General features: G+C 44.9%; 1 protein-coding gene across 15 annotated transcripts in view; it reads left to right on the forward strand.

Moving 5' to 3' along the window:
* Nucleotides 1–4,077, forward strand: part of LIMD2 (LIM domain containing 2) — a 72,008-nt gene extending 67,931 nt beyond the window's left edge. For all 15 annotated transcript variants that reach the window (XM_077252758.1, XM_077252764.1, XM_077252767.1 and 12 more), the window contains one exon: nt 3,068–4,077. In XM_077252758.1, the coding sequence (XP_077108873.1) occupies nt 3,068–3,230 (163 nt within the window). In that variant the 3' untranslated portion in view covers nt 3,231–4,077. The remainder of the gene's footprint in view (nt 1–3,067) is intronic.
* The last annotated feature ends 15,236 nt before the right edge of the window (nt 4,078–19,313 follow it).

A 19,313-nucleotide genomic window follows, 5' to 3' on the forward strand; every position in this document is an offset into this window, starting at 1 on the left:
GACACTACCTCCTCATCCCACCCTCTCTCTGTTGGAGTCCCCCAAGGCTCTGTTCTAGGACCCCTACTCTTCTCAATCTATACACTTCGCCTGGGACAACTCATAAAGTCCCATGGATTCCAGTACCACCTTTATGCTGATGGCACTCAGATCTTCCTTTCTGGCCCAGACGTCACCTCTCTGCTGTCCAGAATCCCGGAGTGTCTATCAGCCATATCCTCCTTCTTCTCCTCTCACTTCCTCAAACTCAATGTGGACAAATCTGAACTCATCATCTTTCCTCCATCTCATAGATTCCTTACCTGACCTATCTATCGCAATTAATGACATCACGCTTCCCCCGTCCCAGAAAGTTCGCTGCCTCGGAGTAACCCTTGACTCTGCCCTGTCCTTCAAACCACACATCCAAGCTCTTTCCACCTCCTGTTGCCTCCAGCTCAAAAATATCTCCAGAATCCATCCTTTCCTCAACCGTCAATCTACTAAAATGCTTGTGCATGCCCTCATCATCTCCTGCCTTGACTACTGCAACATCCTTTTCTGTGGCCTCCCTGCTAATACCCTTGCACCTCTCCAGTCCACCCTTAACTCTGCTGCCCGACTAATGCCCACCAGCATCAGGGGCTTATCTACAGCATTCTGGAATGCTGTAGATAAGCCCCTGATGTATCTTGAAAGATGAGAAAAAGAGGTTAGATTATACTCACCTGGGCGGGCGGTCCAATCTGATGGGCGTCGCAGTCCGGGTCCTCCCATCTTCATAGGATGGCGTCCTCTTCTTGTCTTCACGCTGCGGCTCCGGCGCAGGCGTACTTTGTCTGCCCTATTGAGGGCAGAGCAAAGTACTGCAGTGCGCAGGCTCTGGGCCTCTCTGACCTTTCCCGGCGCCTGCGCACTGCAGTACTTTGCTCTGCCCTCAACAGGGCAGACAAAGTACGCCTGCGCCGGAGCCGCAGAGTGAAGACAAGAAGAAGACGTCATCGTAAGAAGATGGGAGGCCCCGGACCAGACCGCGACACCCATCGGACCGAACCGCAGCAGGATTGCCCCTGGGTGAGTATAATCTAACCTCTTTTTCTCATCTTTCTCATCTTTCAGGATACATCGGGGCTTATCTACAGCATTACAGAATGCTGTAGATAAGCCCCTGATGCCGATGGGCTTAGCTCTTCTTCCATTTTGGAGGTGACAGGTTCCCTTTAAGGCATTTTTATTACTTACTGCAAAGTCAAAAGTTTACATACATTTCATTAGTATTTGGTACCTGTTAAACTGAATGTCTTGGGTCAAATGTTTTGGACATCCCTCCACAAGCTTCTCACAATAGTTAATCAGAATTTGGGCCCATTCATCCTAACAAAACTGGTGTAACTGGTCCAGGTTTGTAGGTCGCCTTGCTCGCACCTGCCTTTTCAGCTTTGCCCATAAATTTTCAATAGGATTGAGATCAGGGCTTTGTGATGGCCACTCCAACACATTGACTTTGTTATCCTTAAGCCACTTTGTTACCATTTTGGCAGTATGCTTCAAGTCATTGTCCATTTAAAAGACCCATTTCTGCCCAGGCTTTAACTTCCTGGCTGATGACTTGAGATGTTGATTCAGTATTGCCACATTATCTTTTTTTTCTCATGATGCCATCGATTTTGTTAAGTTCACCAGTCCCTCCTGCAGTAAAACACCCAACATGATGCTGCCGCCCCCATGTTTCATAGTTGCGATGATGTTCTTAGGCTTCCAAGCTTCTCCCTTTTTCCGCCAAACGTAACGATGGTCATTATGCCCTAAAAGTTCAATTTTAGTTTCAACAGACTCCAGGACATGTCTCAAAAAATTAAAGTCTTTGTTCCTGTGTGCATTTGCAAACATTAATCTGGCTTTTTTATGTTTCTTTTGGAGTAATGGCTTCTTCCTGGCAGAGTGGCCTTTCAGCCATTGTTGATACAGTACTCTTTTCACTGTGGATATTGACACAATCTTACCAGCTTCCGCCATCATCTTCATAAGGTCTTTTGCTTTTGTCCTTGGGTTGATGTTCACATGTCGAACCAAAGCACGTTCATCTCTGGGACACAGAACCCATCTCCTTCCTGAGCTGTAGGATGGCTGGACATTCCCATCTTGTTTGTACTTGTGTATAATTATTTGTATAGATGAACGAAGCACCTTCAGGTATCTTGAAATTGTACCCAAGGATGAGCCAAACTTGTGCAAGTTCACAATTCTCTTCCTGATATCTTGGCTGATTTCTTTTGGCTTTCCCATGATGCTACGTAAAGAAGCAGTCTGTTTCAGGTTAGCATTAAAATACACCACATGTGTGTCTCCAATTAACTCAGATGTTGCCAAAAAACAGAAGCTTCCAAACATATGACATCATCATATGGGCAGTCCAGAATTTTTTAAAGGCATAGTAATCTTAGTGTATATCAACTTTTGACTTGCAGTAAGTAACAAAAATGCCATAAATCCTTCTCTCTCTCATTATTCTGGCTTTTGGCTAATAATTATGGTAATCCTAATCGACCTAAAATGGGATAGATTTATTCTGATTTCATGTCAGATATTGAGAGAAACATGCATATGAGTCTTTTTAAATAGTGTATGTAAACTTCTGGTTTCATCTGTGTAAATAAATCATCATCATTAATTACATTTAGATAATGGTGTGCTCGCTAGAAATTTGCAGGATCCTGATCCACTGGCGACGTCAGTACTCAGTGGCAGCCAAATGGGGGGAGCCTTGTAAATCTCATCCTGCCTCCCACTGCTCTTTTGAATAGCTGGCCTGAGGCAATCTTATCGTTGCAGCATGATGCACACTTGACGTTTCGCCAGGCCGGCTAATCAAAAGAATGGTAGGGTGCTCTTTGCAGAGCTTTTGTTAGGTGGCCACGGACTACTGATGTGCCTGCTGGACCAGGGTCCTATGAATGGATTGACTCATCTCTAGTGCACACATCGTTTGCTGTTCTACATCTTGGGCATCTTACATGTGTAGCCCCCTGTTCATGTATGTCTCGTGGTGGTTTCCAATCCTAATCATATCGCTCCTCTTACTCCCCAGCCTTGGCTCCTATGCCGCCCTACACGGAGAATTCTACTGCAAGCCTCACTTCCAGCAACTTTTTAAAAGCAAGGGGAACTACGATGAAGGATTTGGACGCCGACCCCATAAGGATCTGTGGACCCACAAAGAACATGAAGCTCCTGGAGACAAGGCACCTTGAGGGTGCAGAATATTCATCTCACTAGGGGCTTTGCTTCTCACCAACAATGCACTTGGGGGGGAAGTCTTGATGTGCCTCGGTGGGTGGGTTGGGGAGGGGGCTTAATGCAGATAAAGGCACTTTCGCTATGAGTACCTTGTTCCGTTAGTCCCTCCTAGTGGTGGGAGGGTTTAACTGCAAGAGGTCAAGGACACCACCTGAGCCATTCATTTTTGTTATAAATTAGCCTTGCTTCATTTTGTCCCTTTAAATTCTAGGCCCAGGTGGCTTCTTGAATGCGCCTGGCGGGAGGTGGGTGAAGTAGGGCATGCAATTTGATAGTAACATTATCCACAGCAGCAAGTGCAAGGTATTGCATGGGCATGTGTTACTGGCTAGAGGGGTTCCCCTATAGCTGCTGCCTTTTTTTTTTTTTTTGCAAATCTCAGGGGGCTAGCAGGGAGCTAAGCTGTATTCCTCATATAGCAGGACCATTGATTATACACTCCCTAGGGATCCAGCTTTCCTAGGACAGGTCGGTATAAAGACTTGGCATGATAATGGCAGCGTTGTCCTTACTGTTCCGCTCTGCGACGTCCAGGAGATATGCTCCTAAAATCAGAGTGATCTCTAGAATTCACCTCCCTCCAGCCTTAAAAAATAAAAAAATCACCACTTTCTCTCTTTTTTTGCTGGAAAGAGAACCTGCAACATTCCTTAACTCTGTCACTGCTGGCCAAGGATGTTCGACATTCTGGTCGGGTGAGGAGTTACCAATACTCTGCACTGGGATTGGGTTTTGTTTACAGACTGTTTTTAACGTATCCCTGAGCCTTGATTGTACAATAAAAACCTCTGTAGGATCTCACTCGTGTGTCTATAGTGACGTACTGCACTCCTTGACCTTAACCGGATCTCTGAAAAAAGCCATAGGTATCATGATGTAGAAGGAGGTCGTCCGACAATGTAGGACCATTATCAGGTCTTTAGTAGAAATGGGTTGCTCTTTTAGAACGTGATCTATTTTTCACCCCATTGTTGGATACCTTAAAACAAGGGCTTTATTTTTAAAGGTCAAGGATGTCCTATTAAAGTGTATAAAGAAAGCACAGCCCTCACCCTATGATGATATAATCTTCATAAAGTCCACAAAAGTGGCTGAGGGATAAGCAGTGGGATATTTGATCCATTTATCTAGCTTAGCAGATATTTTGGACAGAAAGTGCAGGAATAACACACAAGTGCTCCAATTTGTCCCGTATCAGGGTTTGGATTAGTCTAGTTGCAGACCTTGACAAATTAGGACATTTTGGTTCTTGTCCAAATAAGTGCAGAATAGTTCTGGGTTTCCTAGTACAATGTTTTTATATTCTTCCAACCAAAAACTGGAACAGGACTCATCAGGTTTTTCATGCTGATGAAACATGGACCAAAAAATTAATTTCAACACACCCATATGCCATGTTCCTGAAGTTGCCTTCATCATCCCGGAAGTTAATTGTCTTAGAGTCTACTGATGACTACCGTAGTGTGCAACCATCCCTACATCCATATGACTTATAATCGCCTCCTTTGAGCTACGGACCTTGAAAAGAGGATCATAAGCCATATATCATCAGATCTAATTGCTCTGGAACAATATGACTTATGGTCCTATCATGAGAGCTACCAACCCTAGAAACCATATAACTTATTCTGATGATAGACCCATAAGTCATATGGTTCCCCAGAATTATAGCTCTAATGATTGGACCATAAACTATATGGTTCCATGACTTTTAGCTCTGATGATAGGAACGCACAATAATTCATGGTTCCAGGACTAGAAGCTCTAACATCTTAGGCTACGTTCACATTTGCGTTGTGCGCCGCAGCGTCGGCGCCGCAGCGCACAACGCAAACAAAAACGCAGCAAAACGCATGCACAACGCTGCGTTTTGCGCCGCATGCGTCCTTTTTTTAATTGATTTTGGACGCAGCAAAAATGCAACTTGCTGCGTCCTCTGCGCCCGAACGCAGGCGCCGCAGCGATGCATGCGGCGCAAAACGCAAGTGCGACGCATGTCCATGCGCCCCCATGTTAAATATAGGGGCGCATGACGCATGCGGCGCCGCTGCGGCGCCCGCCGCTAATGTGAGCGTAGCCTTAATATTTCCATAGTGACCTAAGCACCCACTTTTAGCAGTTAATCAGTTGGTTCTTAATCTCAAGATTTCCATTGTGTCCATCTGAGCAACTCCACAAACCAAAAACACTTCTTATGGTTTAGGTTTTCCCAATTTTCAGCAGCTTTAGAAACTCAGGGTTCCGTATCCACCTCTCATCAGTTATAGCCTAGCAGCAGTATATGGTCTTGTCCTACAATGGCCTTAATCTTACCTGTAAAGGTGCAGAACCCCTCTAATGCGTTTATTCACTTCCAGACTTAAGAGTATCTCCAGAATGTGACTGTTCTGTAATACAGGGTAATGATATAAAATATTTCTTCAGTTTCTTAATTGTAGTGTGTCTCTGTCTTGATTATTGGTCATTGTCTGTCCTGATATGTGTGCACCTCAGTATATGACCGTTTTCGTATGTGTGTGTGTACTGGGGCTCATTTTCACTGCTGTAGTGTTTAGTAGCGGGTATCAGCAGACTATAGAGCCAAGTTCTGCCAGAGTCCATCTGCTGGGATCTCTTCTAAAGCATTTTTCATCAATGGTTCTTCTACACAAGACATCAGGATAGACACTTTTTTTTTCTCCATGGGATGGTGCTGTTTTTTCACTGTATGACACCTCATTATTGCGCAACATCATGCAAAGGAAAAGTAGTAACCGCTCCCAGGGAAGAATCTCTGTCATCATATTCTATTAGTAAAAATTAGAATCAAAACTTTCCAGACTAAGGCCAAGTCTCTGGGGGCATTAACTATTTTTGTTGCACAATAATTACCAGGAGACGTCATGACATTTGTTTCCAGAGTTGGCTTTTCTGTTGATCACAAAACTATTATTTAGTTGTGCAACCCTTATTTCTGATAACTTCTTTACATCTGTGTGGCATAGAGTCAACTAACGTCTGACACCTACAGATATTCCAGCCCCAGCTGACTGGACTACATTCCACAGTTATTTAGCATTCTTAGGATTTGTATCTAAACAGCATTTTAGATGTCACTCCACAAGTTCTCAATCGGATTGAGGTCTGGGGATTGGGCTGGCCACTTCATCACATCAATCTTGTTGGTCTGGAACCAGGATATTGCCCGCTTGCTGGTGTGTTTGAAGTTGTTGTCCTGCTGAAACACCCATTTCAAGGGCATGTTTGCTTTAGCATAAGGCAACAGTATTCCAGTATTTTGATATACTCAACCTGGTAGGTCCAACTCCATAGTATGAGAAACATCCCCAAAGCATTATGGTTGCACCTCTAGGTTTTACAGACTTCACAGTGTACTGTGGGCTTGAATTCAGTGTTTGTGGGTCATCCCACAAACGGTTTGCGGCCTTTAGACCCAATAAGAACAATCTTGCTCTTATCTGTCCATAGAATGTTGTGCCACTTCTCTTTAGGCCAGTCAGTGTGTTCCTGGCCAAAATTTAACCTTTTCATCACACATCATTTTTTTCAGCAGTGGTACTTTTACGAGGGTTTCTTGCAAATAGTTTGCCTTCAGGTAGGCACCTTCAGATGGTTGCAGGACTCACAGGTAACTGAAGATCTTCTTTGATCTCCTGGAAGAATTCCTTACTACTGCCGCTAAGGGTTCTATTGCAATCGCAAACAACAATGGGGACAGAGGACACCCCTGTCTTGTGCCTCTACACTATGTTCCAAATTATTATGCAAATTACATTATCGGATTTTCCTAAGTGGTCGGTGCAAATGACAGTCAGTCTAATAAAAGTAATCACCCGTTAGAGTATACATTGAATTTTATTGAAGAAACCTCCCAATGATAACAGTATAATCTCCAAAGTGAATAAAAACTTAATATGCACTGTTCCAAATTATTAGGCACAGTAGAATTTCTAAACATTTGATATGTTTTAAAGAACTGAAAATGCTCATTTGTGGAATTTGCAGCATTAGGAGGTCACATTCACTGAACAAAAAAGGTATTTGACTCCAAAACATCCTAACCGGCCAAGTTACATGTTCACATAGGAACCTTTCTTTGATATCACCTTCACAATTCTTGCATCCATAGAACTTGTGAGTTTTTGGAGAGTTTCTGCTTGTATTTCTTTGCATGAAGTCAGAATCGCCTCCCAGAGCTGCTGTTTTGATGTGAACTGCCTCCCACCCTCGTAGACCTTTTGCTTGATGATACTCCAAAGGTACTCTATAGGGTTGAGGTCAGGGGAAGATGGTGGCCACACCATGAGTTTATCTCCTTTTATGCCCATAGCAGCCAATGACTCAGATGTATTCCTTGCAGCATGAGATGGTGCATTGTCATGCATGGAGAAGATTTTGCTCCTGAAGGCACATTTCTGCTTTTTATACCATGGAGGAAAGTTGTAAGTCAGAAACTCATATATACTTTTCAGAGGTTATTTTCACACCTTCAGGAACCTTAAAGAGCCCTACCAGCTGTTTCTCCATGATTCTGGTCCAAAACATGACTCCTCCACCTCCTTGCTGACATTGCAGCCTTGTGGTGGCCATCCACCAACCATCCAATACTCCATCCATTTGGACCATCCAGGGTTGCTCAACACTTATCAGTAAACAAGACTGTTTGGAAATTAGTCTTCATGTATGTGTGGGCCCAATGCAACCATTTCTGCTTGTGAACACTGTTTAAGGGTGGCCGAATAGTAGGTTTATGCACCACAGCAAGCCTTTGAAGGAGCCTACACCTTGAGGTTCGAGGGACTCCAGAGGCACCAGCAGCTTCAAATATATATTTGCTGCTTTGTAATGGCTTTTTAGCAGCTGCTCTCTTAATTCGATTAACTTGCCTGGCAGAAATCTTCCTTATTATGCCTTTATCAGCACAAACACATCTATGCTCAGATACAGCCACAAATCTCTTATCAGTACGATGATCACGCTTAAGCTTTCGGAAAATATCTAATGTTTTCATCCCTTCACCAAGGAATTGCACTATTTGATGCTTTTCAACAGCAGAGAGATCCTTTTTCTTCCCCATGTTACTTAAAAATGATGTTCCACATTATTAAGCAGGTTACAGTTTTCAAGTAGTTTTCCTTTAATTAGAATCACCTGGAAAACCAATTATCACATGTGTTTAAGATTGATTTCTTTGATCCATTGAGCCCTGAGACACAATACCATCCATGAGTTTATTTGAAAAACAAAACCATGGGTTTGACACTTAAATCCAATTTGCATAATAATTTGGAACACAGTGTATATAATCTGAAGCTTTGAGACAGCTCACCGTTTGCTTTGATTTTAGCTGTAGGGGAGGAGTATAGCAACTGCACCCATGATATAAACGTGGGTCCGAACCCCATTTTCTTAAACACCTCCCAGAGAAAGCTCCACTCTATGCTATCAAAGGCGTTTGCTGCATTGAATGATAGTACCACTCTATGCCCAGTGTTACCCGCTGGGAGCTGCATATTGAAAAAGAGGCAGCGCAAATTAATTGCTGTGGATTTGTTGGCCATAAAGCCAGTTTGGTTTGGATGTATCACTTTAGACGTAATTCCTGACAACCTATTAGCTAATATTTTAGCCAATATTTTGATATTAACTGTCAATAGATAAATAGGTCTATATGGCTCAGGGAGCTGAGGATCTTTCTTTTTTTTTTTTTTTTTTTAGGTATAATAGTAATAATTGCCTCTCATGGATGGTGGTAATGAATTCGCTGCAAGAGACTGGTTGTATAGCTGTAACAAATTTGGGAGTAATACCTTGTTAAAACGTTTATACACCTCCGCAGGGAGCTTTACCACCCGGCATAGGAGCTATAGCATTTTCTAGTTCCTCCAGTGGCAGGACACCATCCAGCGCCCTCCTCTCATCTTCAGACAATGTGGGCAACCTGGCCATTTCTAAGAAATTAGAAATTTCTCCTTCCGGAGGCCTAACCTTTGAAGAGTATAGTGTCTTATAAAATGAAAGCAGGACCTCCAGAATCTCTCCCGTAGACTCTGCCCAATCCCCATTTTGAGAGCGAAACTTATAAATATGGGACGGATCCCTTTGCGCTGCAGTAACAAGAGATAGTAAGTGCCCTACTTTCACCTTCTTCAAAAAGGGCGATTCTCTGAAAGGCTCTTTTCCTCTCAGCTTTTTGCAATAATGTCCGTGTAGCCAGGGACTGGGCTGTTTTAAGCCTACTTTGAGCCTCAGGTGTAGGATCATCTATTAAGTTAACTTCAGCCTGCCTGAGTTCTTGAAATACTCCCTGATCTGCTTTTTATAGTTTTCATTTTGCTCCTAGTTATTTCTCTAATAAATATCCCTCTCAGGTAGGCCTTCATAGACTCCCTGACCGTTGGAATAGATGCTGTTCCATTATTAATTTGGAAAAACTCTTTGAGGTCTACGGCCACTTTTTCTACATTTATGATTTGTAGCCAGAACTGATTTAATTTCCAGAGCCTAGGGGCGTTTGTGCCCAATTTAAGTGAAACCCGAAGAGGACTGTGATCTGAGATAACTCTAGGCGAATATTGAATTTCTTTTATACATTTTTACCTCTTCAATCAACTTCTTGATCAAAGTTCTTTCTCCTTTGGTACAATAGAGAACCATACTGATCTTTCGGTGATTGCACTGCATCAAGATGTGTTTACAATTTCAAAATAATTTAAAACACTTTATTTCAACAAATGTTTAAAAATCACTCAAACATAGACAATGTTAAGAGGTGCGTCCATCCACAAAAACACAAAGAGGAGGAGAGCTGAAGCAGTATACATCAATACCCAGGTAAATATATACACATGGCTATATGTATTCTGTCCATAATTTAGACAGGTTTCCTAGTTAGGCTAGTATGCAGTCATAACACAGAGAAAAGTTCAAACACTGGGAACATAGTCAGCAAAATATGTTGCGCAGAGATAATTCCCTCATGTCCTAATGGCCAGATAAATCCCAAACTGCAATGTAAACAAATGAGGGTGCTCACTCATATACAGGATATATTCCTATAGCCAGACAGATGGGGTGATAACACGCAGTATTAACCCCTTCATGACCCAGCCTATTTTGACCTTAATGACCTGGCCATTTTTTGCAATTCTGACCAGTGTCCCTTTATGAGGTAATAACTCAGGAACGCTTCAATGGATCCTAGCGATTCTGAGATTGTTTTTTCGTGACATACTGAGCTTCATGTTAGTGGTAAATTTAGGTCAATAATTTTTGCGTTTATTTGTGAAAAAAAATGGAAATTTTTGCGAAAATTTAGCAATTATCAAATTTTGATTTTTTATTCTGTTAAACCAGAGATTTATTAACTATTTTGTGTCACATAACTAACATTTCCCACATGTCTACTTTACATCAGCATAATTTTGGAAACAATATATATTTTCTTTTGCCAGGAAGTTATACGGGTTAAATTTTTATTTTTTTTTTATAGGGAACACCTCACATTTGAAGTCAGTTTGAGGGGTCTATATGGCTGAAAATACCCAAAAGTGACACCATTCTAAAAACTTCACCCCTCAAGGTGCTCAAAACCACATTCAAGAAGTTTATTAACCTTTCAGGTGTTTCACAGCAGTAGAAGCAACATGGAAAGAAAAAATGAACATTTAACTTTTTAGTCACAAAAATGAACTTTTAGCAACAATTTTTTTATTTTCCCAAGGGTAAAAGGAGAAACTGGACCACGAACGTTGTTGTACAATTTGTCCTGAGTACGCCGATACCCCATATGTGGGGGGAAATCACTGTTTGGGCGCACGACGGCTCGGAAGGGAAGGAGCGCCATTTCACTTTTTGAATGAAAAATTGGCTCCAGTCTTTAGCGGACATCATGTCGCGTTTGGGGAGCCCCTGTGTGCCTAAAGATTGGTGCTCCCCCACAAGTGACCCCATTTTGGAAACTAGACCCCCCAAGGAACTTATCTAGATGCATAGTGAGCACATTGGTAACAGGATAAAATGGATCCTAAAATTTGTTGGGCAATTTCTCCTGAGTACACCAATACCTCACATGTGGGGGTAAACCACTGTTTGGAAAGACTGCAGGGCTCGGAAGGGAAGGAGCGCCACTTGACTTTTTGAATGAAAAATTAGCTCCAATCGTTAGTGGTTACCATGTCGCGTTTGGATAGCCCCTGTGTGCCTAAACATTTGAACTCCGCCACAAGTGAAACCATTTTGGAAACTAGACCCCCCAAGGAACTCATCTAGATGTGTGGTGAGCACTTTGAACCCCCAAGTGCTTCACAGAAGTTTATAACGCAGAGCCATGAAAATAAAAAATCATTTTTCTTTCCTCAAAAATTATTTTTTAGCCCGCAATTTTTTATTTTCACAAGGGTAACAGGAGAAATTGGACCCCAAAAGTTGTTGTCCAGTTTGTCCTGAGTACACTGATACCCCATATGTGGGGGTAAACCACTGTTTGGGCGCATGGCAGAGCTCGGAAGGGAAGTAGTGACGTTTTGAAATGCAGACTTTGATGAAATGGTGGAGGTGTCATGTTATGTTTGCAGAGCTCCTGATGTGCCTAAACAGTAGAAACCCCCCACAAGTGACCCCATTTTGGAAATTAGACCCCCCAAGGAACTTATCTAGATGTGTGTTGAGCACTTTGAACCCCCAAGTAATTCACAGTTTATAACGCAGAGCCGTGAAAATAAAAAAATCATTTTTTTCCTCAAAAATGATTTTTTAGCCCGCAATTTTTTATTTTTCCAAGGGTAAAAATTAGGACAAATTACACCCCCAAAATTGTTGTACAATTTTTCCTGAGTACGCTTATGAACCATATGTTTGGGTAAACCACTGGGCGCACGTCGGGGCTCAGAAGGGAGATCAGCAGCAGATCGCCGCTGTCAGTCGATAGAGGGGGAGATTGCGGTCTCCAGCCATGGCCGATGATATTGCAGCATCAGCCATGGCTGGATTGTAATATTTCACCAGTGAAACTTGGTGAAATATTACAAATTGCTCTGATTGGCTGTTTCACTTTCAACAGCCAATCAGAGCGATCTTAGCCACGTGGGGGTAAAGCTACCCCCCGGGCTGAAGTACCACTCCCCCTGTCCCTGCAGATCGGGTGAAATTTCAGTTAACCCTTTCACCCGCTCTGCAGGAACGCGATCCTGCCATGACACCACATAGGCGTCACAGGTCGGATTGGCACCGACTTTCATGACGCCTACGTGGCGTCACAGGTCGGGAAGGGGTTAAAGTGCAGGTTCAGAAGTATGTAGGTTCCGCTGGCAGGGCAACATCTCTGAATGGAACACAGTGGTGGCAACTGCTGTAAGTATTATTCCATTTACAATATTCATAATAAGGTCATGACAAACTACGCCATGCACATATTACCTGGGTCTGTGCTGCTCCAAATGTGAATGCCGAGAGGCATGCCGTCTCTCCTAACCCTGACGCGCGTGCTTCTTCCTGGGGGCGAGGTACATTTGCTACCCTGCTTCTTATAAGGGCCATAATTGACACTTGTTTCTTCACAGAACGAATGCCCTCACTAACTGAACTCTGCATTGCTATTAATTAGAACACCCCCCCTTTCAATAAATGAGTCAATTACACCCAGCGTGCATGTAATGACTGTTTATTCGTTTGGTTGCCCCTTACTCGCCAACACCTACTCATTAATGTTTTCCCATGTTGTATGATCTTTTCTGCCAAAAACTGTAATTAAACACAGTAGTGATGCTAGACTGCTGTTATTTTGCACATAACTGTACAGCCTATGTGCCATTACAAACACCTCTTGCAGCTTTGATCTCATAGCAGTCAGTGTTGGGGAGGGGAGCACAGCAGAACTCAGTCAATGAGGTGAAAGTTAGAAGATGCAGAGAAGAGCAGGGCTGTCTGTCATAACATGTCTCGAAGGAGAAAACCTGCTCTAAGCGTACATAGGGGTTGTCTTATTTATTCCCCTGAATGCTGCCTCCAGCTTCTGATTGGTCAACCTCATGCAGAACATAAAATGCATGCCCATGTCTCTGCTAACACCCTCTTGTCTTGGCAAGTTTAGCTTATAATTTATGCTAATTTCTCCTCAACAGAGAAATAAAAAAACTTTGATTCAGTTCTGCAGGTGATATCCCATGGCAAGGCCAGCTTAACATGCTAAAACTGGAGAAAGATCCTTTTTAAATAAATACATAGATATAGGAGCAGATTAATCATTGTTTTTGTGCCTTTTTCTGGTGTAAAGATAGCTCAGATAGTGACATTTGCATGTTGCACTTTATTTAATTTGCACTTTTTAAGTTAGCTTTGCTTGGTTTCTTCGTTTTCATTCAGCATTATGGTAGGGGTTGTGGTTGTCCAGATGTTTTAGCCTAATTCATCATTTACGACTTTATAACCCATTCACCACTGGAGCTTTTTTCGGTTTTGCGTTTTTGTTTTTTGCTCCCCTTCTTTCCAGAGCAGTAACTTTTTTTTTTTTTCCATCAATATGGCCATGTGAGGGCTTATGTTTGTGAGGATCGAGTTGTACTTTTGAATGATACCATTGGTTTTACTATGTCGTGTAACAGAAAACGGGAAAAAAAAATTCCAAGTGTGGTGAAATTGCAAATGACACCAAACATGTCTAGGTTATTTTTTTTTATCAAAGTGGTGAAAAAAAAATTCCAAAGTTTGCTAAAGAAAAAAAAAATTGTGCCATTTTCCAAGACCCGTAGCATCTCCATTTTTCGTGATCTGGGGTTGGGTTAGGGATTAATTTTTACGTGCCAAGCTGTCGTTTTTAATGATACCATTTTTGTGCAGATACGATCTTTTGATCATCCGTATTGCATTTTAATGTCTCGGTGACAAAAAAAACGTAATTCTGGCCTTTTGATTTTTTTTCGTTATGCCGTTTAGCGATCAGGATAATCTTTTTTTTTTTTCTTTATGGATGGATCGGGCGATTCTGAATGCGGCTATACCAAATGTGTATGTTTGATTTTATTATTATTTCGAATGGGTGAAAAGGGGGTGATTTGAATTTCTATTTTTTCTTTTTTTTCATATTTTTAAGAACTTTTTCACATTTGCCATGCTTCTATAGTCTCGATGGGAGACTAGAAGCTGCCAGAACTTGATTGGCTCTGCTACATAGAGGCGATGCTCAGATCGTCTCTATGTAGCTGAATTGCAGACTTGCTATGAGAGATGACCACAGGGTGGCGCTCACAGCAATCCGGCATCAACAACCATAGAGGTCTCAAGGAGACCTCTGGTTGTCATGCCGACGCACCGATGACCCCCGAACATGTGACGGGGGTCACTGGTGCGCGCATTTCCGGCCAGAAGCTCTTATTAACTAGTTAATAGGCGAGGGTGGATCGCAATTTCACCCGCGCCTATTGCGGGCACATGTCAGCTGTTTAAAAACAGCTGACATGTCCCAGCTTTGAGGTGTGGTCACTGCCGGAGCCCACATCAAAGGAGGGAATACTGACATTGGCGGAATACTGACATTGGCATAATACTACGTCCGAGGTCAGTAAAGGGTTTGTTAGGGCTGGCGGAACGCACAGAGTAAATAGAGAGATGTTATTTGGTGCGTTAGCAGCCCGGGGTCCACCGTGCAGGAGTGAACCTGCTGCTGGCAAATGGTGGCCCTATATGGCGGTAGAAGCGAACTGTTACTTCACAGAGTCGCCTAAAGAAAGCACGGTGTCCTGTTAACCTCACAGGAGTACACAGCAACGGCCGAGCAGATAGCAGTTGGTGGTTACGCAATCATACAATCTCCTCACCGGAGGAGTCGGTATTCTAGGGGCTTATTTCAGACGGGGCCCTGAATCCATACACACAATCTCCTCACCAGAGGTGCCGGTATCCTAGGGGCTTATTTCAGCATACAAACGTAACCACACTGGCGCAAAGCACATAACTTAGATTTGCGGCCATGCGAACCTTTTATAGCAGCAGCAAGTACAGGACCTTCCTAGAAGGACCAATGAGAGGCTGCCACAGAGCCTGAGCACCTTCAGGACCTTCCTGGAGAACCAATGGGTTTTGCTTCAGTATCTAAGCATGTGACCCTTGATCTCCCATGAGAGATCTTGCCCTGGGCATGCTCAGAAGGGGAAAAGCGTCTGCTCGCCGCTGCCCAGCACTGGCTTCAATGGCAGAAGCTGACAAAGCAGCAGTAACCCTTTGCACAGAGTCAGACTGAGCGAGAAGCTGAGACCGACGTCTCCGCTGAGTAGGCTCCACTGCGGCAGGAGAATGGGAGACCGCAGCGGAGATGGCCCGAGATTCCCCCTGTGAAGAGGTGGGAACTCGACCCCTAACATGACCCCCCCTTTTAGGGCCCCTCCCCCTCCTAGGACCTCGCTACGCTCGAAGACAGCAATGAGCTTCGGAGCCCGAATGTACTCAGCAGGCTCCCAGGACCTGACCTCAGGACCATAACCCTTCCAGTCCACCAAATACATTTTTTTGCCACGTACCACCTTGCACCCCAAAATAGCGTTCACCTCGTAATTGTCCGTAGACGAACCCGATGTCCCAGCAGATGACTCGGAAAACCGGGACATGTATACGGGTTTCAAGAGGGACACATGAAAGGTGTCGGTGATACCCAGGCATGGCGGAAGGGCTAAACAGTAGACCACAGCATTAACCTGTTCAAGGACCTTGAAAGGGCCCAAGTAGCGAGGTGCAAACTTAGTGGACTCAACTCGCAGCCTGATGTTACGGGCGGAGAGCCACACCAAGTCGCCAGGAGCAAAGGTCGGAGCGGGGCACCGATGTGCATCGGCGAAGGACCCCATTCTTTCCTTGGAGGCCTGAATGGCATCCTGAGTGCGGTCCCAAATATCCCGTGCCTCCACAGCCCAGTCTGCCACCCTGGAGTTGGCGGAAGACACGGGCATAGGCACAGGTACCCACGGATGCTGACCATAGTTAAGGAGGAATGGGGTTTGTCCAGTGGAGTCGGCTACGGCGTTGTTCAGTGCAAACTCCGCCCACGATAGCAAAGATGCCCAGTCATCCTGCCTGGCTGAGACAAAATGTCGTAGATATGTGACCAAGGTCTGGTTGGCCCTCTCTACCAACCCATTAGTAAACTGGGGACCCTGGTCACTGACAATTTTGTCCGGCATACCGTGTAGGCGGATGTGTCTTATGAACAACGCTGCTAAGGCCAGTGCAGAAGGTAGCCGTGGAAGTGGCACCAAATGCACCATTTTAGAAAAATGATCAGTGATAACCCAAATGATGGTACAGCCACGAGACTTGGGCAAGCCCACCACAAAGTCCATCCCGACCCTCTCCGAGGGCCTGTCTGCCACCGGCAAGGGATAGAGTAACCCAGCTGGCCGTTGTCGAGACTTATTTTTGGCGCAGGAGACACACGCCCGAATATAATCTCTGACGTCACGGACCATATGTGGCCATCGGTACGTCCTCGCCAGCAGCTCAGATGTCCTCTTTGTCCCAAAGTGTCCACCCACCCTGGTCGAATAAGCCCAAGAGAGAACCTCTGGTCGCAAATTAATGGGTACAAAAGTCTTGCCCGGAGGCGCAGACTCTAGCGAAACCGGAGCTACTGTTCTCAGGCTCTCAGAAGGGACAATAAGCCGAGGCTCCCCTTCCTCCTCAGATGACACAACGGAGCGAGAGAGGGTGTCAGCACGAATGTTCTTCTCCCCAGCAAGATAATGGAGGGTGAAGTGGAAACGGGAGAAGAACAAGGACCATCTGGCCTGACGAGAATTTAGCCGCTGGGCTGTTTGTAAATACCAAATTTTTGTGGTCCATGAAGACTTGACAGGGAAAGCGAGCCCCCTCCTGTGACGCCTATGTGGTGTCATGGCAGGATCGCGTTCCTGCAGAGCGGGTGAAAGGGTTAACTGAAATTTCACCCGATCTGCAGGGAAAGCGAGCCCCCTCCAAAAGATGTCTCCACTCCGAGAAAGCCAACTTCATTGCTAGCAACTCCCTGTCCCCGATGGAATAATTCCTCTCCGCTGGTGTGAAGGTCTTGGAGAAGAAGCAAGGATGCTTCCGACCTTGAGCATCCTTTTGGAAGAGGACTGCTCCTGCACCAACGGATGAGGCATCCACCTCTATTATAAACGGCTTATCAACATCGGGACGATGTAGGATGGGAGCGCTAGCAAAATGAGACTTAATAGAAGAGAAGACCCTGGAGACCTCTTCAGACCACAATTTGGGATTTGCTCCCTTCTTGGTGAGGGCTACCAAAGTTGAGAAGTGGGGAATGATCTGGCGATAGTAATTAATGAACCACATAAAGCGCTGCACCGCTTTAAGAGAACGGGGTTCTTGCCAGTCCATCACAGCCTGTGGTTTGGCATGATCCATAGCCAATCCCTGGGCGAAGATGATATAGGCCAGGAAAGGTAAAGACTCCTGCTCAAACATACAGTTCTCCAACTTTGCATAGAGGGAATTTGCCCGTAAGAGGTCGAAGACTCTGCCAACATCTCTCCTGTGGGAGTCAATATCTGGAGAGATGAGAATATCATCCAGATAGACTACGACCGAGGTGGAGAGCATATCTCGGAAGATGTCGTTGACAAAGTCTTGGAAAACGGCTGGGGCATTACAGAGCCCGAAGGGCATCACCAGATACTCATAGTGCCCATCCCTGGTATTAAACGCAGTCTTCCATTCGTCCCCCTCACGGATGCGAATCAGGTTATAAGCACCCTGCAGATCTAATTTGGTTAATACCCTTGCTCCCCGTAGCCTATCAAAGAGCTCAGAAATCAGGGGCAGCGGGTACTTATTCTTAACGGTGATGGCGTTAAGACCCCTGTATTCTATGCAAGGACGTAATTCTCCGTTCTTCTGCACGACGAAGAACCCCGCCCCTGCAGGTGACACTGACTTCCTAAGGAACCCTCTTGCCAAATTCTCCTGGATGTATTGGGACATAGCCTCCGTTTCCGGGAGAGAGAGGTGATAGACCCGTCCCCAAGGAGGTTCTGCTCCAGGCAAGAGATCAATAGGACAGTCATAGGGACGGTGAGGCGGAAGGGTCTCCGCAGCCTTTTTGGAGAAGACGTCTGCATAGGACCAATAGCATTTGGGAAGGGAAGAAAGATCTGCGGGTATCTCGGTGGTGGAAACCTGAACACACTCTCTCACACATCTGCCCTTATATGATTCACTCCAACCCAATATCCTCCCAGAGGTCCACTCAATATGTGGGGAGTGGAAACGGAGCCAGGGTATTCCCAGCAGAATCTCGTCCATTCCCTCGGGAAGGACAAGAAGGGAAATAATCTCCTGGTGGGGAGGGGACATGGATAACGTGAAAGGGACAGTCTGGTGTGTGATTTATGAAGGAAGTGTCGACCCATTCACTACTCTAACAGTCACCGGTTTGGCGAGCATCACCAGAGGTATTGCATGGCGCAGAGCAAAAGCAGAGGACATGAAATTCCCCTCTGCTCCAGAATCCACACAAAGCTCGACTGTTAGAGAGGATGAGCCTAACAGGATTGTCCCTTTGGAGGACAGCTTGGAGGAAAATGCCGCTGTCTAGTGAACCTCCTCCAATGGTTACTAGACGCGATTGTTTACTCGACCGCCGTGGACATTGATTTGCATAATGTCCTTCTTGTTGGCAATTTCTACAAACCACGGGTACTCGAGCGGTCCAAGATTTAGGTTTAGGTTCCGCTCGAGAAACCTCCATGGTCTCATGGGAGTCGGATGCCTGAACGGAAGATTCTAGAGGTCTGGCGAAGGTGGGAGCCAGCCGAAACCTCTGCCTACACTGGGCCCGCTCTAACCTCCGCTCGTTAAAACTGAGGTCGACCCGGGTAGATATAGAAATGAGCTCCTCCAGTGTGGCGGGAATCTCCCTGGTGGCCAAAGCGTCCTTCACATGGTCTGCCAGTCTTTTCCAGAACCCCGGAATAAGAACTTTATCCGGCCACTCCAGCTCAGAGACCAGAGTCCGGAATTGGACGGCGAACTGGCTGACCATGGACGAA

Source organism: Ranitomeya variabilis, chromosome 4, assembly GCF_051348905.1.
Source record: "Ranitomeya variabilis isolate aRanVar5 chromosome 4, aRanVar5.hap1, whole genome shotgun sequence".
Taxonomy (NCBI): Eukaryota; Metazoa; Chordata; class Amphibia; order Anura; family Dendrobatidae; genus Ranitomeya; species Ranitomeya variabilis.